Source organism: Leopardus geoffroyi, chromosome C2 (assembly GCF_018350155.1).
Source record: "Leopardus geoffroyi isolate Oge1 chromosome C2, O.geoffroyi_Oge1_pat1.0, whole genome shotgun sequence".
Lineage (NCBI taxonomy): Eukaryota > Metazoa > Chordata > Mammalia > Carnivora > Felidae > Leopardus > Leopardus geoffroyi.
This window is the reverse complement of record NC_059333.1, coordinates 154,885,890-154,907,991: the sequence shown is the minus strand read 5'-3', so window position 1 is coordinate 154,907,991 and position 22,102 is coordinate 154,885,890. Positions and strand designations below refer to the sequence as shown.

The 22,102-nt window shown below is 43.5% G+C and overlaps 1 protein-coding gene across 34 annotated transcripts in view; it reads left to right on the top strand.

Annotated features, from left to right (window-relative positions):
* The window catches only part of ARPP21 (cAMP regulated phosphoprotein 21), a 156,705-nt gene that overhangs the window by 61,887 nt on the left and 72,716 nt on the right, over positions 1-22,102 (top strand). For 13 of the 34 annotated variants that reach the window (XM_045436645.1, XM_045436664.1, XM_045436660.1 and 10 more), the window contains 5 exons: positions 5,538-5,646; positions 7,554-7,655; positions 13,954-13,991; positions 15,814-15,873; positions 19,917-20,149. In XM_045436645.1, coding sequence (XP_045292601.1) covers positions 5,538-5,646; positions 7,554-7,655; positions 13,954-13,991; positions 15,814-15,873; positions 19,917-20,149 — 542 coding nt within the window. Of the gene's footprint in view, positions 1-5,537; positions 5,647-6,034; positions 6,124-7,553; positions 7,656-13,953; positions 13,992-14,960; positions 15,044-15,813; positions 15,878-19,916; positions 20,150-22,102 lie in introns of all 34 variants that reach the window. The other 21 variants (XM_045436673.1, XM_045436666.1, XM_045436652.1 and 18 more) reach the window with 19 other exon arrangements.

The following is a 22,102-nucleotide window of genomic DNA, read 5'->3' as shown; positions in this document are numbered from 1 at the left end:
ATATACAAACCACTTGTAGGTTGCTGATTTGGTTTCCTATCTTTCTAAACCAATAGCTTTTATTATTTTGTTGATGAGATGCTATTTATTATAATAATCACAAACGTATGAAAGATTAGCAGTAAAAGTTGCCCATTACCCTACCATCCGGAGAAAACTGCTGCTATCGTTATTCTTATTAAATAGTATCGTTTCAACATATATGTGAGTGTAGTATATCCTTCTATACGTCGCTTTTCTTTTTTTTTTTTTAATTTTTTTTTTCAACGTTTATTTATTTTGGGACAGAGAGAGACAGAGCATGAACGGGGGAGGGGCAGAGAGAGAGGGAGACACAGAATCGGAAACAGGCTCCAGGCTCTGAGCCATCAGCCCAGAGCCTGACGCGGGGCTCGAACTCCCGGACCGCGAGATCGTGACCTGGCTGAAGTCGGACGCCCAACCGACTGCGCCACCCAGGCGCCCCTATACGTCGCTTTTCTATGTTAGTCAATAGCCTCGGATATCATCTTATAAAGCTACATGTCACGTGTGGAGATACATTAAGCTACTTAATCAGACCACCATGGATTTCCACTGTTTTGCTGTCTTGAACAGTGAAATTGTGTATTCATTTGTTCCTATTTCTTTGGACTCATTCTTAGAAATGCAGTCGCTCTGTCAAGGTGGATAGATACCGTCAGGGGTCTTAATGCACATAACCTGTTTTCCAGGGTGTTGGCACCAATAAGAGGAGAGGCCTCAGAGACCTTTGCTGACTTTGAGTAGTCTGCTTAATTTTGTTGTTGCTCACGAATAGCCTTAGGTTGAAGGAGAGTCAAGGCGTTTCCCACGTTAGCTTCCACACCTCTGTTTATGGATACAGTACAGCCGAGACAGAGAAGAATAAAATGAATTCGTCAAACACATAGAAAATTGAGAACGTGAGTTGGCAAGATGCTTGAAAGATGTTGGAAGCCGGATGCTTAGCACCGCGTTTGTGGGGTTTGTAAGGTGTGCTCTCATTTAAGAGAGAATAGAATGGTGTAAAATGACCAAATGGCGGTGGAAATTGTGAAAGAGTTGAAGAGGGATGTAGCAAATTGCGAACTAGTTGAAGGACGTAGCACTTTATTTTTGAAATAAAAGACATCAGCTATAAATGTTTTAATTGGAGATTTGAAAGTATTGAGGGAAAGTGCTTCTTAAACTCCTCTAATCTGTTCGACTATTAAAATATTTTTGATAGGTGTCTTACACCATCAAAATATTTTATCCTGTTGTGCACAGAAACCTTTCTTTGTTAAGATACTTATGCATATTGATGACTGTCTTTCAGTTATTCGATATGAAATTCAAAGGCTTCCGTTTGAGCCCCGTCCATGTTTAGTAGAATTGAATTCTTCATCTGTGTGTGTATAGAGTCGGGGGAGAGGGATTAAGCTTAACTCTTTGCAAGAAAAGTAATAAATTTCATCTCAAGTACCAGGCGGTAAAATATTTCCAGATCACAAAGATTTTTGAAAATAATAATGAGTGCTCATCTATTTTAAGTTTCAAGAGGTGGGGGGAGCCTAAAATCGTCATCGATTGACAAGAAGACAGAGTTTGAATGTCTTACTGGGTGTTTCACTGAGCCGCACTGCCTCTCAGTTGATGAGCCGTGTCTAATAAGAAACAATGAGGACTGAATTCTAAGTTTTCAGGGTTTCTATTGGGGATGCCAGGACCCTGGCTGGAAACGCCAGTACTGTTCCCCACGCACGAGCAATGAGATTCGTGGTTGGCATCTACTACAAACTGTACCTTAAGAAGAAACGATCTTTTCATCAAGAAGAAACACTAAATTCCTTTTCTTTGCTTTTTGATGATGATACGGAGAACACCAGAAATAACACCTCAAGGACTAAATAAAGTCCATCAGGAGAGAACAATGAGGCGTGCGTTATTGTGCATGGCTGTGAGATACGCAGTAAACTCTAGTTATCATGAATTTAATCAATACCATGACCTTTTGCAGCTTTGAGGAGTTTGTCTTAGAGTTCCATTCTCATATTGATACACTGAAAGTTATCCGTTCCCGTTTTACACAAAGGGCCATCATATCTTTTCAGTTCCACTCATTTTATGGTTAAGAAATAACATTGCTATGATGTTAAATTAGTGGTAAAAAGGGTTTTTAAAAGCTCTAATATAATGGTGCATTACCAGTAATTTGTAGTTTAATCACATGTGGTACTTCAGATGTATGCTTTAGTCTGCATGAGTTTAAACTGCAAATTGCCCTTTTGCGCTAGAGTAATAGATAATTCTCGATAAAATCAACCTGGGACAATCTTACTAAGTGTTTTTTTTTTTTTCTTTTTGCACAAACTTCAAATGGTTACTTTATAATCACTCAACATATTTTTAGAGAATCATGAAAGAACGAATAATTGGGACTAACTAGTAGGTTCTCAAGTTTGAAAAAAAATAAACAAGATATTTTTTGAAAAGCTATTATTATGGAGACTGCACTTTGCATAACATATATGTTAGAATGAGAAATATTCTTGCTCTAAATCACATTTGCATTATTGAGTAAAGCCAGGTCCTTTGACTATTCTTTTCTTATGGGATGGATAGATTTTTTCCTAAACATGTGCTGCTATGAGAAACAAATCAACCAACACCATGAAAAAATGCCAATGAAATTGCAAAAACTAATGCTTGAATAGCTCTTGTAACTATAATGACACTGTAAACCAAAAGCTTCAAAACTAGAGATGCTAAGATTCTCATTTCCACCTCTCTTCCCAGAAGAACCTCAAAATTTAAAACCTATTTTTTTTTAAGTAACATGATTCTTTTTTGTCAACTTGAACCAAAGCATAAGTTTGATTTTTAAAGATCTCCTTCATGTTCTAAATTTGAATTTATGCTCCCACTAACCAAACTCTCTCTTGTTCTGTTTTATAATTTAAAAATTTATGACTGCATATCTGATTCAGCGACTCTTTGATCTGTCCCTGAACTACAGTGATTCCTATATAGCGCTATTAAATTTTCATTCATTCACACATTGATTAGTTTATTTATTCAACCAAATGCTTCCCGTATTCCAGGCACCGTGTGAGACACTAAGAATTAAGTATTGAAAAAACAAGGTCTCAACCCACATGGAACGCACATTCTCACCCTGGTTAGTATGCTGAAATCTCAAAATGGTTTTCCTCTTAAAGAAGAACTTCATCTAAAACAAATTCACCTTATGCTCGTGACTCGAAAAGCTCACCTTCCCAGACCACTTCTTATCTAAATGAACAGTTATAGGCTATTAGCACCCAATACAAGAAATGGAGCTGTAAACTTAGCAGCAAGCAAAGCATTTCATCTACTGGAATTCACCAGGCAGCAGAGTTCAGGAATATCAGGAGAGATTTTTCTTAGCATGGATATCGTCAGCGTTTGTATTTAAGTTGATGTCCAGTTTTGCTTGCTACAGAAAAAAAACACCGTAACATCTAAGTGTCGGCTGACAATGTTAGGATGCTTTAAAAAAATTCCCAGAGAGGGGCGCCTGGGTGGCTCAGTCGGTTAAGCGGCCGACTTCGGCTCAGGTCACGATCTCGCGGCCCGTGAGTTCGAGCCCCGCGTCGGGCTCTGTGCTGACTGCTCGGAGCCTGGAGCCTGTTTCCGATTCTGTGTCTCCCTCTATCCGACCCTCCCCCGTTCATGCTCTGTCTCTCTCTGTCTCCAAAATAAATAAACGTTAAAAAAAATTTTCAAAAAATGTTAAAAAAAAATTCCCGGAGAACCGTAATCGTGGACAGTGGCCTGTGAGTACTCACGCTAACCTTGTAAGACTGTCCAGCGGAATAAGAAGCGTGCAGTGACCATCCGACACCGAACCGTGTTGAATTTCTCCACTGCAAGTGGCCTTTGCACTGTCAAGTGCAAGTTTACTTTGTTCTCTTGGCGTTCCGATTTTAAAATGTCATATTTGCACCTCCAGATGGCTTGTTCTACTATATTTTACATTTTAATTGCAGTGGAAAACATTTACATTGATCTTTTGGGTGAGGCGATGCAGGCTTTTTAGTTCTTCTTTGTGGGGCTCGAGGGCCTCTGGCCCACTGTGTGCCGTATAAGCAGAGCGACCGAATCCCATCCCATCTCTGCAAGGATGTGAAGAGGCTGTTTGAGGCCTGTGGCTTGCTGGGAAAATCTATAAACCTGCAGTCAAAAGGATCACTGAGGGATGGTTTCTCTATGTATGAAAGAAGCGTAAAATATTTGTTCTTCCTACCTCAGAGTTGTCCGGTAAGGATTGAGAAAGACGATGCTGACCCTTTGCAAAAATTACACACAGTTCCGGAAGCTGTAACTGGTATCGTTCCGACTTTCTGGTAGTGTCTGCTCACCGATACCAGTATGATTCACGTACACGTATTTAAGAAAAAGACGCATCCCATCCGGACTTGAGCCATACACTGAAAAAGATCCCTTTGTTTTCAACGTGCCATTTGCTCTTTTTGGAGCGAGAAGGGACACTATGAGATTCCCTTAATTACTGGTCAGCCATATTAAACAACAGCCACTGTGAAGGCGCTTTCCAATAACTGAATGCGTAATGAACCCCGTAGAGATAGAGGAGACCCACTGGGCTTCAGAAGTAATCCATCAGCCATGACAGAGGGGCTTTAATGAGAGTCATCAATTACAACTCCTTCTAAACGTGGGACAAACACTTTAGCACGTCCTCTGGGGATGAACCCATGCCCAAGCCGTTCATTGAGTTCTGTGGCATGCGGTGACGAGTGTGGGAAATTAACAAGGACATGGGGCCCTTTCCAGTAATAATACAAAATGATTAAGAGGACCTACAAAAAAGAAATCAATTGACTAATCAATAGCGTGTAACTGCTTGGAGCATTTTCCCCCTGCTAATCAGCCATTAAGCTGTTTAAACTAAATATGTCCAGTTTCCCCAATTACTGCACTGATTTACAAGACAGGGTCAAGGATGTCAGACTCTACTGGAGTCAGATTCCAGAGCGTTTGTCAGGGGGAAAGATGGAAGTAATTTATAGGTGATCCACTCTCACTATGGATTCTGATGGCTCTTGAGAGGGACGATGTGACAAGACCTGTCCTCCTGTCGCAGACATTGGTGAATTAACGTGGTCTGCCCAAGTTCTCAACATACGTATTTGTTTGACAATACGGCTGGGAACTTGACTGCATTCAGGAATGACGGAGGTCAAAATAACGAAAGAACACACACCTATACGCAATACATGTTCAGGCCTGAAAAGTGTTTTCTTCACTTCAGCCGTGGTGAGGAACACGCAGCCAACAAGACTTCGAATTCGAAGCCACAAACGGTATCCTGACGACACCCCCGTGAGGTGACCCCGTTATTACCCACCTGTATAATGCCAGCAGTCCTGGTACCCAAACCACCTGTAGCTTCTTTTTTAAGTTGAATGCCACTGTGGGGGAAAAAGCGACACTGAGAAAATGACTTGAACCAGGGGCGAGAACTTTTTTATTGATATGTTTTACTTTGCTGGCAGACCAGAGCAAAGGTTTTGTGAACATTTAAAAGATGAAAAAGGTGAAGAATCCCAGAAGCGGTTTATCTTGAAGCGAGATAACTCTAGTATTGATAAAGAAGACAATCAGGTTGGTTCTCAAGTTTGAGAGTGGCTGACGTTGTTGTTTTTGAAGGTGGGCTGACTTATGTTCTTGTCCTTCTGTTGTCCCCGGCCCCTTTCCCCAGCCCCCCCTCCCCCCTCCCCCCGCCTCCGAGGCGACTGTCCTCTCTCTAACCTCCTTGCCTCCCTCGCTCCCCCTTTGGCATTCAGTGGGTAGCCGAGAAAACCTGTCCCGATTGCTTCAGCAATGGCTCTGTGTGTCGGGCTGCATGGGGGGTGCTTGGCACAGCTTCTGCAGCATGTGTTGGTGAGGGGGGTGCGGGGTTGGGACGCCACTGGCCCGAGGTGTCGGGAAAAGCTTTGTCATCGCATTTCCAGATGCCTGTGTAACTATGGCAGTAATTCCGCTCCCACAGCTTTGTCCTTCAGTTGTGTCCACTCAGCTGGATTCTCAATACGGACCGATGACCAACTGGTGTAGCCGTAAAGAACAAACCTTGTTATGGTGAGGACAGGTGGATTTTGCAACTCTCCTAAAATAAGTCTTCACGCAAGGGAATCGAGTTCGTGTTTTAGTCTCCCCTCCACCCCTTCTCCTTCCCACGTTTTACTGCCCATGTAAACTGTCTGCTTGTTTTGCATGAACCGTAGCAGAACATTCTCCTTTTGTGTATTTTGCTTGTGACAAAACATTACCTTGTCCTAGAGTAAGGATTCACGGTACTTCGGCAAGGGTAGAGAGATTTGCTCAGTCTCTTCTCCAGATGGGGGTTATTGGGGGTGGGGGAGTTGGGATCCGGGGTGATCAGGAAGATAGCTAACCAAGTGAACGACAAAAGAAAATAAAGTTAAAACAATAATACGGACGGGAGAGAGTTATCTGCTGCCATCTCAATCACCCATTGTGTCTCTGACAATCCAAATAGATTTTTTTGAAAATAGACTTTGCTTTAGAATTCTTGAAGGTAAGACAATCTTGCATCATTTTAATGACTCTGTGAGTCACTAAGCCAGTGCGCGCATCTCTGACGCACTTAAAAAAAAAATCCCGGTTCTTCGCACCCCCACCGCCACCACCATGGAGCTGTAAGCAGCTCCCATCGACTCCGAGACATGTGCCTGTGTCGTGTACTGAGTGGGTGTTTGTTGAATGAACGGATGAAGGTGGTTAGTGCAGAGCCTTTTGTGAGGAATGGGACAATAGGAGGGGAGGGGAGTTGAGACGCAGGCAGGGACACAGGTCCAGGGCTGAAAAAGAACAGTCCTCATGCTGGGTTCTTTGGATGGTGCCTTTAGATTCCTTGGTGTTGACCCTCCTCAACAAATTCAGACCCTTCAAATTCAGGGTCTACTTTCTGGGCCAAACGCAGGGTGCAGGATCAGTCACCGAGGGAAGGAACAACACCGGTTAGAACACAGAGACACTACGTCCACAGTTTCCTTTCTGCCCGTTACCTTCTTTCTTCCCTTGTTCCGTTCCCAACTGTTCCCAGTACTGTTCCCGGTACCCAGCTGTTCGCACCCACGTCTTCCCTTAGCCGCCTTGAACTAGCCGCGTGCTCAACATCCCGCTTTCGCCTGAAGAGTCCCAAAGGCGCAGGTTAGTTAGCAGAGGAGACAGGGTCCATCCCTGTGGCCCGCGTCCCAGCTGAACTGGCTGCACACCGGACACACGTCCGGGTGCTTTCATGCTGGAAACCGCTGGCCCCCGTGCGTCAGGCGGGGAGGCAAGCAGGAGCCGCAGACGACTGCCTCCACGTGTTAGGCACGCACCCCGCACACCGGCCCAGCCTCCTCCGGGACCCGAGGGAAGGACGCTCTTCATGCTCCATTTGTTTAAGCGAACATTTATTATTCTCAGCTGACGGTTGCTTAACTGCAGATTTGCACCGGCTCAACTTGGATAACCGTACTGATTTCTTTTTTTCCGTTCAGCAAAACAGAGTGCATCCATTTAGAGATGACAGACGAAGTAAATCAATTGAAGAGAGAGAAGAGGAGTATCAGAGAGTGAGGGAGAGAATATTTGCACACGATGTGAGTAGCTGTTTTAATTGCCTCTTTAGTGTCTGGGGACAGCGAGCTGGCAGGACTCACTCAGGACGCCGGAGCCAGGGGACAGATCGAACTGCAGCATATCAGAGGTGTTTCTGGAGGAAGACCTTAGTTCAGGGAAGTGACGGAACAGTGGCCCAGGGTTGCCTGTGTTCCGGAAGGCTATGACGGAAGGGGGGGCACCGATGTGGTTCGGGTCGGTAGAATGGAGCCTGAGGACAGAGCAAAGTTGCCAGATTGTTTTCTTGTTAATGTTTTTACATGTTCATTTTTTTCTTTTTGAGAGAGACAGACAAGACAAAGCATGAGCAGGGTAGGGGCAGACAGAGAGGGAGACACAGAGTCTGAGGCAGGCTCCAGCCCTGGAGGGCTGGAACCCACGAAGTGGGAGATCATGACCTGAGCTGAAGTCGGATGCTCAACTGACAAAGCCACCCAGGCCCCCCCGGAAGTTGCCAGATTTGAAGAAATGCCTTCACATCTGTGTTAGCCCGCAGACGGCCCAGTGTTGTCTTTTTTAATACGAATGTCGTGCAGAGGGAAGACATATATAAAAAAAGAAAGAAGATTCTGTTAAGCGCATACGTAAACACAGAATTTTCTGCCTTCTTCGCAGGTACAGGCATTGTCTTGTATCCGAGTTAAATGAGAATACTCCTCTTCCCCCTCAGTTTCAGATCAAATCAGGTCTGTGAGCGGTTCGTCAAGGGAATAACCAGAGTGATTTCCTCTGTGCAAATCCCAGCAAAGCAAACGTGGTTGGGATTTATCTTCCTTTGACCCCCGCCCCCCTGCCCGTGGCCAAAATAAAATGCAGTGAAATTAAATGAAAGTAAAAAAAAAAAAAAGTGAATTTTACAAAGCCGGATTTAAATGCAAGAAGGCGAAAAGGGCAAGCAGGTGCCATTAGCCTTTGCGTTCGATGCTGTCACTTGGCGGCCTCCGGAGATGTCGCGGCTCTTCCCTCAGCAGAAGTAAAGGTGTGAGCTGCTTTGTGTGGTTCCTCGTGGCTCCTGCTGCCTTAGCTGGGCCTCCCGCCTCCCGTCGGGCTTTGCTCTGGAGGCCATTGCCAAGCCAGCGTAGAGACCTAGGCTCCACTGCGTAGCATGGAGAGGCCTTCTGACCTTGGAGTTTTCGGGCCCCAGCCAGTTTCCCTGGTCCTCCAGAGCACGCTGGCGCCTTCAACAGAAAACCGCAGAGGCAATTCCGACCCCACCGACGGTGCCTTTCTTCCCTGTCTACACGGGCTGCCTCTCTTCTAGATCCCCGCTGCCTGTCACGGGTGCAGGGAAATAGAATTTTAGTGATCGGATGATTTGGCTCAGAGCTCTGGAGTCGGCAGAGTGGGAGACAGGCGGGTGGAGGTGGCTGTAGAAGGACGTTGTCCACGTGCAAGTCTAGAATATTCTGCGTATGTGTGGGCTCCTTAGGCTTTTCGGACAGTTATTGATGGCGCAAAGCGCAGCCCGACGCATGGTAGGCTTTTCATCGTGTTTCCTGGATCCAAGGATAGAGTAATGAGGGGCTTGGAGGTGGTGTAGCCAGGCTAGCTGGGGGGGGGGGGGTGCCCCCGGTGGACTGGAAGGCAGCGAGCCTGTGCCTGGCCGATGAGCTTCACAGAGAGAGAGCTGTCTGAAGGCTAGTTTGTCCTTTCTTCCTCTCTGCCCGTCCTTCTCTCCCCCTGCCTGCCACGTGCAGACACGCGCACACACACACACACACACGCACACACGCACACTTCCCTCTGACTCTCATTCTAGCAAGTCATAAAATTTATGAATGAGTTGTGTTGCAAAGCAAATCCTAATCACCCAGATAATCTACAAACATTATGGGATTCTTTCAAAGTACTGCCATGCCACATTGCCAAACACTCCGGGGCTGGGTGGCCAGGGAACCATCCCTGATGCCTGCCTGTGAGGAGGGTGATTCTCGGGCTGCTGCCCTTTCGTGTGCACGTGGCCGCGTCCCCAGAGAGGTCATCACAGGCAGGAGGGGGGGGCCGTGACTCCTTGTACACACTGCATTTCCCTACAGCCCCAGCAAGGAACCCGGGTCTCGGGTTACAGACTGGAGGCAAAGCTGCTGTTCCGAGCCTCTATGACTAACTGCCGAATTAGCATATTTTTTCAAAGCAAAAGCAGATTGAAGTGTGGGAAGGCCTAAATGCCAAGCTATTGCCATAGCCTTTCCAATTCATGACGCCAGCCATTGGGCAGCCTTCTTTGAAAGGCGGTGGCTCCTTCCCTCTGCAGGAGTAGAGGCGTGAGCTCCTCTGATAGGCTCTCCGGTGACCAGCGCTTCCTAATTCAGGTGGGGCCCCTGCCCGGTTCTGGCACTACTTTTCCACCTGATCTCCGGGGTGGGTTTATTTTTCATTGGTATTCTGTACCCGGAGGATACTCATAGGCAGGCTTCAGAGATTAAAGCCGGTTCCTGACATCATCTGCAAAACATTATGTCTGTGAGTGTGGGTACATTTTTGTAAGGAAAAGATCTGGATTGTTTATAAGTTTTCATGACCCTTAAAAGGCTCAAAGCCGCTCTCCTAGAGGGAGAAACGATGCCTGATGCCTGTCTTCCTAGGCCTGCAGCTCTGGAGAAACAATGCAGTCCGAAGGCTGGTGTTCTCTGTGTTTTCGCTCTTAATCGCTACTCAGCAAACTAGCCCCAAATTTGACAGCTTAGAACAAACAAAATGCTTTTTGCCTCACAAGTTCTGTGGGTCAGGGAACTGAGAGTCGCCTGGCCGGCCAGTTCTGGCTCACGGTCTTTTGTGAGGTTACAGTCAAGCTGTCAGCGGGGGCTGTGGTCTTCTGACGGACCCCCATGGTTATTGGCAGGCCTCAGTTCCTGGCTGGATCTACCGAGATCTCAGTTCCCACCATGTGGGCTTCTCCATAGGCTACTGAGCGTCTTGAAGACATGGTAACTAACTTCCCCAGAGCAAGTGATCCAAGGGAAAAAGAGCCCAAGGTGGCAGCGAGAGTCTCTTAGAACCTAATCTTGGAACTGACACCTTGCCTTCTGCTGTATCCGGTTGGACACACAGACCAAACGCGGTGCCGTGTGGGAGGTACTACAAAACGTGAATGCCCAGAGGCAGGGATCATTGGGGGCCACCCTGAGTTAACAAGATGTCACTGTATCTTTTATTAACGCAAACGCAAAGACGTAACCAGCGATACGAACTTTCTTGAATACATGCAGTAATAAATCTTCCTTACCACATACATAAAAACATTTTAGAGAGACTTAATTTATGTAACTCCGGATTCCCAAGTGACCGTTTCTGCTCTCTAGATTGTTGAGGTACACAAGGTAATAAATCAAATATAGTACGTCAGTTGTAAAACCAATGCAAAGAATCCAGCATAAGGAATCTAAGTTACAAACATACAGTCTTTTTCTTAGCTGGCCTTTAATTTAGTGTCTTCAGAATTGAAGAACTGAGGTCATGAAAGCAACTCCCCTTGCCAACCTATTATTGTTTAAGCGGTGGAGTTATTCAAACAGGTTCAAATATGGACATATTTATGTAGAGGTATTTTTTTCCTGCTTGAAGTTATAATAGAGTTACAGAGAAATACTCCCCGGTGCTTACACTTCAGCAAAATTAAAATTTATTTGGGAAAACGAGTAGTGTTCTTGAATAGTTTACAAGTGTATCTTGGTGTCTAAGGGGTGTGTGTGTGTGTGTGTGTGTGTGTGTGTGTGTGCGTGTGTGTGCGTGCATGAGCATGCGCTTTTTTTATGTAGGTCCGCAGTCAAAATATACAGATTATTTGGGGATTTTCTAGAAAACTAATTTCAAATATAGTTTGAGAATTCGGGTGGCTTGAGATATAGGACACATTTGTTATTTGACAATGAAGTTGTTGTAAGTCAAGGCACACTGCAATTTAGTTCTCAAATAAAAAATAAGTGAGTTTTTGTAGTCAGAGATATTTGAAATAGAACTGTTGTTTCCTTTGGCAAGAATTTCAGCTTATTTTATGATCACTTCAATGCAATGTTGCTGGCTTTGGCAAGGTTATGCTGATAAAGCAATGTATTTGGGAAAGACGTGTTTTGCCTGGAGGATGCTTTCTGAAGGATATTTATATATAAGTAGAGATTCTTGGAGCAGCTCATCCACGGTCTTCCTAGCACGTACTGGGATCCCTCTTCTGTGACAACCGACGAGAAGGCGTGCGGTGCACCCAGATTGGGGTGGGGTGTGGGAGAGAATTCTGTAACCCATTAGGCAAAATCGTTTTCTCCTTAAAAATTAAAAAAGAGCCCTTTATATCTGAGAATGCATATAAGTGACAGCTTTAAAAGCTGCACTTAATTACTATGACAATTTTATCTTTCTCTGCTATTGAAATTTGCAAGTTATTCACAAAACTTTTTCAAAAAGTTTATTTTCATCAGCAACTGAATCACAGCCCATAACCGTATCTGTCCTATTTCTGCAAATGTGGCAGAAGGATCGTGTGGTAGATTTTTAGGACCTTTGCACAAACATTGGAAAATACTCTTGAGATATGTTTTTGGGAAAGTTATCTTTGACTTGCAGGTGCCTTATTATTATTATTCTTTTTTTTTCATTCAAAGAGTTAGGGCAGCTTAACTTTCCCCCGAATACGACTAGATTAATGAGTCTGAAGAGGTCAGTATGTCTTTGATCAACTCCTTCAAAGAATTAGAGTGTCATGCCAATACCCGGCATGAACCGCAGAAACGTAATTGACCTCTTTCCAACCACGTGAGCTGAGTAGTCGGAGACTATGGAGCTCGGAATGTGTACCTGAGACAATTAGTTCCATGACTTGACTCAAACCAGGAGTAAAACCAAACTAAAGGAGGCAAAGACAATGGAATATTTTGCTTACTATAAAGAGATCTTGGCAGGAACGATGCCAGTGGTACATAGATTGTCCTCGTTTTTGTTTATGCACATAAACATCGAATGAAAAAGAAAGATTTTCTGTAAAGCTTTTTTTTTTTAATCGGATTTTTTTTCTTTTTGTTAAATAAGATGCTTTGCGCTTGATTTTCAGGATGTCTGTTAAACGCACAAAGGTTAGAAGAGAAATGGTTCTAGAGATGCCCTCGCTGAGACGCTCAGACCACTGAGGAAAGCACATTAGGTCCAAAGCTAGCCCTTTGATTTAGTGGAAGGAAATGACTTCTCCACCAAAATGTACAGAGAAACCAATATCCTGCTTGCCTCTCTGAGTAGTGGTTACATTAGCTGATCATTGAATTTAAGAATTCAATATTGAGAGGTCCTTATTTACTTTAGTTTCATTTTCTCTTGAATCGGACCTGTTAGGTCTCGAGTGATCCCTTGAGCAGGCCATTTATTCATCATTTAGAAAATCTGCACATAGAATGTGGGGTGTACATTTATGTTTAGCAACTCAGTACTTTGAAAACGGTTTTAGGTGAATTCCTAAACACAGTCACTATGTTAGAGGACCATTGCACTATATTGCTTCGACTTCTCTTTTTCTGCTTGTTCAAATTGAATCAGATCTGTCTTTCCCCAGCACATAATGATAATAGAATTTTCTCTTCCCTGCGAGTGTATTAAACACAAGAGAGAAGAGCAGTGCTAGCTAGGGGGACAGAAGCTAAGAAGAAAGTCACGTTGTTGTTTTTTTTTTTCTGGGTGAAAAACAAAACAGAACATTAGACGGAGCTTGGCATCGTTTTTCCGAATTAACTTCATTTTGTTCTCAGTTGTCTCTGCGTCCCCTCCCCCCCTCCTAAAATGGATTGAGGGCATGTCTTCAATCTTCAGTGTCTTGCAGCCAATCTGTTTATTTCACCAGAGTCTGTCACTCCCAGGTAACAATTGCAGGTTTGTGGTTCTCTGACTGTCCGATCTCAGGTTGATCGTGCTAAGCGCACGCTTTCTGCCTTGATTTGAACCAGTCTTTTGGCTCTGGTCGGGGGCCGCATCTCCGCAGCCCCGGAATAAACCAGTAGCTCATTCACATCCCTCTACTTCTGACCTTGATGTCGAGCGGGCTAAATGTATTTGTAACCTGGAGACGCCCCGATGGGAAAGGACTTGTGTGCTGAATGAGAATGGTTTACGCTTCTAACTCTAACCAATTTTTCCCTTTTCTGCTTCCACTTTTTCAAAACATAGTACCTATGTTTCTTCATTCTTTTCCTCTTGGAGGGGAAAAGTAGCTTTAAAATCAGGCAAGGAATTGGGATCCTTCGGCACATCCAGAACGTCTGATACAATGCCTTCTTTTCTTTTCTTTTTTTTTTTTTCCAGTCAGTTTGCTCCCAGGAAAGCCTTTTTGTGGAAACCAGGTAAATGAAATTGAAATTTGCTTTTTCGTGTCATTAGAGGAAAAAAAGTCTGTCGTGTGTGTCCTGTGTATTCATAGGTATATATCCCATATATAAGTGTGAGCTTGAATATATGTATAAGTAAATGCATATATCTCTGTGTACGCACTTATATGCACACGCATATGTGTTATTTAGCATGCCTAAAAACCATTTACTTTGGGGAACTACTTCTCTGTTCTTTCCAAATGTAAGTTTGCACATTTTCTTTATTTAAAGCCTCAACTTCTGGTTCTTCCCGAGGTGGAATCCTGCTACCTTCACCAGGCATTACAAAGCATGAATGAACTTGCAGTTTCATTGGCTTATGCACTAGGCTGTTAACAGTATTTGTATGTTGGGCATTATTAGCCACTTCCTGCGCCCCGTAATTCTATGTAGCTATGCAAACAATAATTGGGATAATCTATTGTTTTAAGTTTCTCGCTCTCACTTGGAAATCTAGCTAACCCGATCTAGAGTTGCTAACTTGGGAGTCAGGACGGGGCTAGTCGTTGTGAGATGGGTGGGTTATACAACTTCTCCGAGGTCTTGAGAGGATGAGTTGAAGTTTTGCATATTTCACATACACTTTTTAAGAAATTGTTCTCAACTGGCATAGATATTTAAATGCTCCATTCATTCCGCTGCAGCTTTTCAAGGGGAATTAAAGAATTCCACCTTAGCTGTATTAATCACGTTTGAGGGACATCAGAATGGGCAAGTTGGACTGGAAATATGGTATCCCTTCAAAGAGTGGTGCTTAATTTTATTTCAGGTGTCGGCTTAATGGGCGCCCCCGTAAAACTGATTAAAATAGAGGCTGTTTGATTAAAGTCTAGTACTTAGAGAAAATTTAAACCGGGCATTAGCGATGATTGGGGGAAAAAAAGCTATCTTTAATATTAGCAGTTAGAAAGCTTCAAGTAACTAACCCCCTCAATTGAACAGCCTCTTCTAGAAGAATGGATGAAAGTAGAAAACACGTCGATAGAAGGCATTCAAAAACAACATCAAGATTCATACATATTTAAGTAAATATTCTCTATTTATAGTTAAATTAAGAAACTATGGGTGCTCACATCTTAGGGGTGACTCTGAAGCATTCTACAATTCTATATTCTAACCCAAAGGATGGAGTGTTTATAATTCAGTTTAGTGGGAAACCTTATTCCCCAATCATCCAGCCAATCATTCTCCATGCCTTATGCCCTAATTTTCTATCTCCTTGGATTTTGTATAAAAAGAGTGCTAATGCACTCCCGTGTCCCTTAAATTCAAATTGAATCGTATTAGTCAGTATAGTAATCGGTCCCACACATGCATTGCATATGAACAATTCTTGATATTTCCAAAAAGCAAAAATCTGATTGAGTGGATTCCCTACAAAAGTAAATACATTTCTTGGATACCTGTCTTTGGAATGTCAGTATTTCACTATGCCCAAGAAAAAAAAAGATAACTTTAATATTACCCAAGGGAAAAAAAAATCACAACTTTTAATGTGTTTAATTACATGTCTGATACATCCCTACCGATTTCTATTATCTTCCTCCCCTCTTCCATTCCTTCTCTTTCTTCTTCCTTTCCTTCTTATCTAGTATCAGCGCCTTAATCCCAGGATAGGGAAAAGTCATGCAGTCATTAATTTATTATTGCAAAAATTCAACAACATGCATATAAAACATAGTCTGTGGGGTTGATCTGAAAGCAGGTATGTTACAATATAGGACACACCCATTTAGCATAGGAAATTTAGTGTCAGTAGGTTTTATATCATAAAAACCATGTTTTTCATTTCCAGTAGGCTCTTGGAAGACAGTAACATATGCAATGAGACCTATAAGAAAAGACAGCTGTTTCGGTTGGTATGGTTTACTTTTTTTAAACTGTGTTTTCAGCTTCTGTGGCAGAATCAATGTTAAATATAAATGTATTAGTGTAAAATATCTGTTCATGAAATAAACATGTTCGGTTATATCTTTGTAAAAGCTTGTTACAAAGCTAGTGCTGAAGCCGTATTCGATAATGTGGGATATGGGACCAGGAAAATACTGCTTTGTATATAATCCTTTAGGGTTCTCCTTCTGATTTGCTGTTTTGGGGGGAAGTTTTTTTGTTTGTTTGTTTTCCTTTTTCCCTCTCAAGAGTTCACTCTGGCAGCACACTGATTTAACATTCCCGAGTCAACTGTGGTGAATTACACCAAGTTAAAATTTCTCCGATAGCTTGCAATGATACATACGTACCTGATATGGGAAAACAAACCAATGATAACTCCATTTGAGTAGTGGAATTTTTTATAGTCATAAATATTTCTAACGATACTTTTTTCCAGCACAGGAAGGCACAGGATTGCTTCCAATTAGAAAGAGTTACTTAAATCAAGGTCTGTGTGAGATAAGGGGACTGGTATATATGTGTGCATTACATACTAATATTATATATTTTAAGTTCTATATAGGCTAGCAGTTCCATGAAGGCAGAGGGACCTTACCCATATTGTCACTACCCTATTAAATAGATGTCTAACATTCATTTTAGGGCAAAGGATACACAGTTCTATCAATGTACTCAAGATGTTTTATATATATATATATATATATATATATATATATATATATATATATTTAATATGTTACTGCTTTTATGAGTATTAGGATTCATCTCTATTGTAGGAAAGAGAAAACTTATTTGTTCACAAACAAATGAAACCTCTTGACCACTTAGAAGGGAAAAAAAAGACCAAGAACAGTAAATGGGTTGTGTGCTCAGAAAACATCGAACCTCAGCATTCGAAAAGTTAGACTGATTTCTTCCCTTTATACTTGGGCAGAAATAAAAAGATTTTTTCAAAATTTCCTTCACTTTTCCAGGTTGAACTACATAGGCAAATGCCTTACTCTGGTATTGCTAGACCCTTTACTTTCACACTTGTAGATTAAAAATAACAACAACAACAACAACAAAAAAAACATTGCATTGTTCTTTTTAAAAACCCGGAGAAGAATGAGAATTTACCAGTCCTCCTGTACTTACACCATGACCTGGTTTCTTCAGGTCCGTATAAATGAAATGTGAGTTCTTGCCCCCGATAGGCAAATTCGTTTTACATAGCCCCAAATCTGGTCCCCAGCCTGAATTACCATGTACTCAGATCAGCCATCGCAAATAGGAGTGCCATCAGCCACCAAGTCACCAAGCACAGAGCCTCAGGATGACGACTGAGCACAGAGGCATCTGCACGATAATAAAGCCACTCCAAGTATACATCATACTTAACTTGGTCAGAAAAATATCATGTTCAGATATGAAGGAAAATAAATGCCATTAGTTGTATTAATCAGCACAAAAACAGTACTTAGAGTACGTGCTTTACGACCCCCCTGGGATCAGATTCTTGTTACGTACATGAGGGACGACCGCTCTTGATGACCAGACATCTCATTGCCATTGTCTTCCTGGTTTCCAGTAGGAAGGGACCAAGACTGGGCTTAGGAGGGACAGGAAAACACTTGTGGATAATGTTTTTTTCTATGACGCCTATGATTCTATGCCGAATAGATGTGGAATTCAATTCTGGCCCTCGCCTTGCCAGTGCTAAGGTGAATAATCAATGGATAGACCTGTAAAAATACTGTTTCAGTGTATCAGTAGAGATCATAAATTAGAATTAGTTGTATTACTATGAATCTCATTCACGCTAATTCTAAAGCAGCAACTTAAGTTCCCCCTTTGGGAATTTTGACAGATGCTGACTTGGGATGCCGCTTTGAGCTGGTGGAGAGCAGAGTAGATGACGTTAAGGCGATCTTGGGTGGCCTTATTGGCCAAAGGGTGTGGCCCAAGTCTCGAGGAGTTACCCATTGCCAGAGTGAAGCCTCCAAACTCCCGCATGCTCGTTTCCACCCAGGAATAGTGGTGGACATTCCACTGCTGGGACAGGCTAAGCCACCCCGGCATTTCCACTAATGGAGGTGCATCATGCGTGGGGAGAGGGACACCGAAGCAGAGTTAGTGATCGTCACCTGTGTACGGAGAGCTTCCTTCGGATGCATCCTGTATGCTGTGGCTAAGGACCACCCCAAATCTTTTCCTACCCAAAATATTCTAAATTAGCTCCGTGTGAGATTATTGTCACAGCCCTGGTGCGTTGACCGTTATGAAATAATGCTTTTGCCCAGCATTGTCAAAGTCGGGTCAAATTAATCAGAATTAAACGCAAAAAGAATAAAGTTGATTTGGGAACTTGAAAACAGTCAGGAATGGAGCACCACACCCTTGAAAAGGCTATTTCCCGCCCCCCCTCCACCCTCCCTTCTCTGGCTTTCTTGAATTTCAAAGGAGTTTGAAGAACTCAAGCCACCTGGCCATTGGGTGGGTGTGATACCGTCTACTCCCAGTCTGGTCTTTTCTTGAGATCATCTTTCTGAAACCAGCAATCCCTGAGGTCCTAACAGAGAGAATATAAGCAAAATTGATGGAAGACAGGAGGGCACTGAGTGCTTTTCTGTGTGTGAGGTTTCTGCCCTCCCCTCATTTTTGCGAAGTTGCAATCACAGACAAGCCTTTTCATTTTTATTATCTCTTGGATCCATTTACCTTCTTCAGTTCTTCTAAAACAAAGGGAAAAGTTTAGTGAGAAAAGTTGAAACAACCCCTAAAGTTTTCTGTGTACCTTCTGTACAGTTTGGCTGGTGAGTGTTTCAATGAGACGTGCTCACTCCTAACCTCTCCGCGGTCTATTGTTGTCTTTAGAAGAGGAGACGACAGAGCTAGGGATGACATCTGTGAGACTGGGACCAAGACTTGGGCATGTCACGTTGCTCAGGGATAATGAAATTAGGGGTTGTACCCATTGCCCGTGATTTATGTTCCCTTTGCTTACTTATAGTCCATGAGAACCTTAGAGTATTGTAATCATGTGTTATTTCCAACTGCAAGAAAAGCTTTGAAAATACTAAGGTACCCTTTAAACAGATTGGAAACCAATGAAAATGCAAATTTCATCAACTTTCTCTATGAAACGCTGGTGATTTTGTGTCTTAGAGATCTTGTGGAGTCGTCAAAATTCACTCCTGGGTATTGGATCTCTTCCCATACATTCACTCTTTTTCAATTTCAATTTTGAACCAATGGGTTCTTTCACTGATGGAGCTTTTGTTATTTTCACTGATCCCCTGGAAAGTTTCGTGTCAGCATAGCGTTTACCCTGGTGGTGTTATTGTCGCAAGTTTTTCCACGTGAAAAGGAGCGAAAGACTCTTTCCTCTGCCCACGAAGGTTAAACTCACTGGGCAAAATTCACACCCTCAGTTAATGGAATCACTGCTGTGATTTCTGTGCTGTCTGTCAAAGCCTTAATGAATTCAGATAGACATTTCATAAAGGTCGGAAACAATGAACGGCCTCACCGGCTCTGGGTGCGTTTTCCCATGGTCCAAGTATTTCATGCTAAAGGGACACCCAAAACTCTTCAGTGAGAGTTGCTTTTAGAATCATTCAAGATCATAATCGGTCCCAAACGTTGATTCACTGTTGACTTGACTCAGGAGGGTTTATCCTCCTCTCTTCTCCTCTCCCCAAGAGAAGTTAACAACTATGTTTTATACCATGTGGTTTGTTTTTTTTTCCGCTAATTGTTTCTCCTTCACCGGCAGAGGGATGGTGTGACAGTTCTAGGTTTGGCTTTTCTGTTTGTAAACACCCACATTGTGTGTGACGTGTGATCTGTCTACACATCAACGAGGTATTTGTGGCACTGTTTGTGGGGCGACGGGGTTGACGGGAAGGGTTGCAAGAAGGGTCTCACGTAGACCGCTCTTCCAAGAAAGTTCCCGCCCTGTGCCCGTGCGGCTCATGGAAGGTAACGCTGTCACTGTGCATCTTTCTGATGGCTGTGCTCCAGGGGCAACAGAGACGGCTCGGGGAGAGCAGCCGGGAGTCGACAGAGCAGCTCCGAGAATGAGCTCAAGTGGTCGGACCACCACCGGCCCTGGAGCAGCACGGACTCTGATGGCTCCAACCGCAATCTCAAGCCCGCCATGGCCAAGACGGCAAGTTTTGGGGGCATCACGGTGCTGACCAGGGGCGACAGCACATCCAGTACCAGGAGCCCCGGGAAGTTGTCCAAAGCAGGTAGTTAGTACTGAATGGGTTTGTGTCCTGTTCTGTTGCCCAGATTCTCCCCAACCCATACGGCCATCGTTCCCTCTGGCTTCCAGTTAATTAATTGGAATGAATGGGTAGTGATTGCTGGCATGGCCGGGAAGTCAGAAGGTGCCGTTGAAATGCCAGTACTGTCTCTTGCCCGCTGTGTGCCAAGGCCAGATCGCTCGCTGAACCTCTCTCAGAGGTTGTATACGTGGTTTGCAAAGAATCTTTGATCGGTGTTGGAGCCAGAACCCTGACCTCTTGAATAGAATCGGTTTCTCTCTTACTGTAGCAGTTTGCAGGTGTTTGGGCTGCGTCCCCGGCGTGTTTGCAGTTGGGCCCAGCTCCAAAGTTCATGGTTCTACAGGTGAGAAGGTGTATGACGCCCATCTCCTTAATGGCCCCCCGGGTCCATTTTAAAACCTCTTGACGTAAGTGACCCCACGTCATTTCACCTTTCACACTGTGATATGTAAGCTGTTACAGAATTTTACTGTAACCCCCCCCCCAGCAAACCACCATACATTTAAATTCAATTATTTCTATAAAAATGGTTCCCAAGGCACCTGTACATGAACACGAGGAAGCCATTTTTTTTAATTTAATCCTGTGATTAGTTTCTTAAAACCTCACATTGCAAGGTGATTATAACATGCATAGTTGTGGTCCCTGCTTTGGCACGCTGTTAGTGTCATCGTTGGGCAAGTTATTTGACCTATTTGTGTCTCCGTTTCTCCACCCAAGACATGGGAATAATTGTGGTACCTATATTGCAAGCTCACGGCAAAGGCTAAAAGAGTTCACGTACGCATAGCAATTAGAATACCTGGCAAGTTATATGCCCTCCACAAACACTAGTCCATGTTCATTTTTATTATTGCCACTTAATGCCTCCATTCCTGCTTTGCAAATAAGGAGACTGAGACTCAGAGAGGCTTGGAGTTCTTTTTTTTTTTTTTTTTTTCTTTTCCTGTTTTTTTTTTTTTCTTTTCCTGTTTTTTTTTTTTTTCTTTTCCTGTTTTTTTTTTTTTTTTCTTTTCCTGTTTTTTTTTTTTTTTTTCTTTTCCTGTTTTTTTTTTTTTCTTCCAAGTGCACAGTGATCTTTGGAGGTAGGTGGTTCAAGTTGCATGGACAGACTTTGGGAGGCGGACAATGATGAGAACCATTACCGGGAAACAACTTTAAAGTGATGCAAGCATTAATCCCCCGGGGTTCATAGGGGTCCAAAAACTACCCATCATGGTCTGTCATTCCCAGCTCCTCTGGCTCCCAAGGACCCCTCGCCATTGTTTTCACCTGATTTCCAAATGTTCTCCATCAAAATACCTCTTAGAATCCCAGGAAGCTGACAGGCAACCATTTTTAGCAGCTCTCCACGAACTGACGTGTGGTTTTAGTATGTAGCGTTTCCCTTTAGCTTCGATTTTGCCTCCGAGGGTTCGGAGCTAGGGTGGGGGTGGAGAGCTGCGGTTCAGCGACACGTCCCGGGCGTCAGGACATACTGGGGGTGCGATCACAGACCTGGGGTTGCAGGGCAGGGAGCGGGGCGGGGAACGGCCAACACCAACCGGAGGTTAGACGTGGGTTGTCCTGATTGTGAACGCTTTCCTAACGGCGTTTCACACTCACGCTAGGGGGCGCTCTCTGCGAAATCCAGGCTCCTGCTAATGGTTTCCCCTAATGATGACGTTGAAAATGTCCTAAGAAATTATCTCGTGTTCTCCGATACGGGCAGAAAATTAATAGCATTTGGTGACAGCCGCTACCGTATCTGTGTACATATCTCTTGCTCCTCGGAAAGATACAGGTGGCTCACACCGCCTTCTGTCGTCTGTCATCTCACCAATTGGTGAATTCTTGCTTTCTTACTCTAATTAATTGCTCTCATCTCCCACTATTGCAGCAACTGAAGTCAAGAAAACCCACTGTGGTGCACTTGAG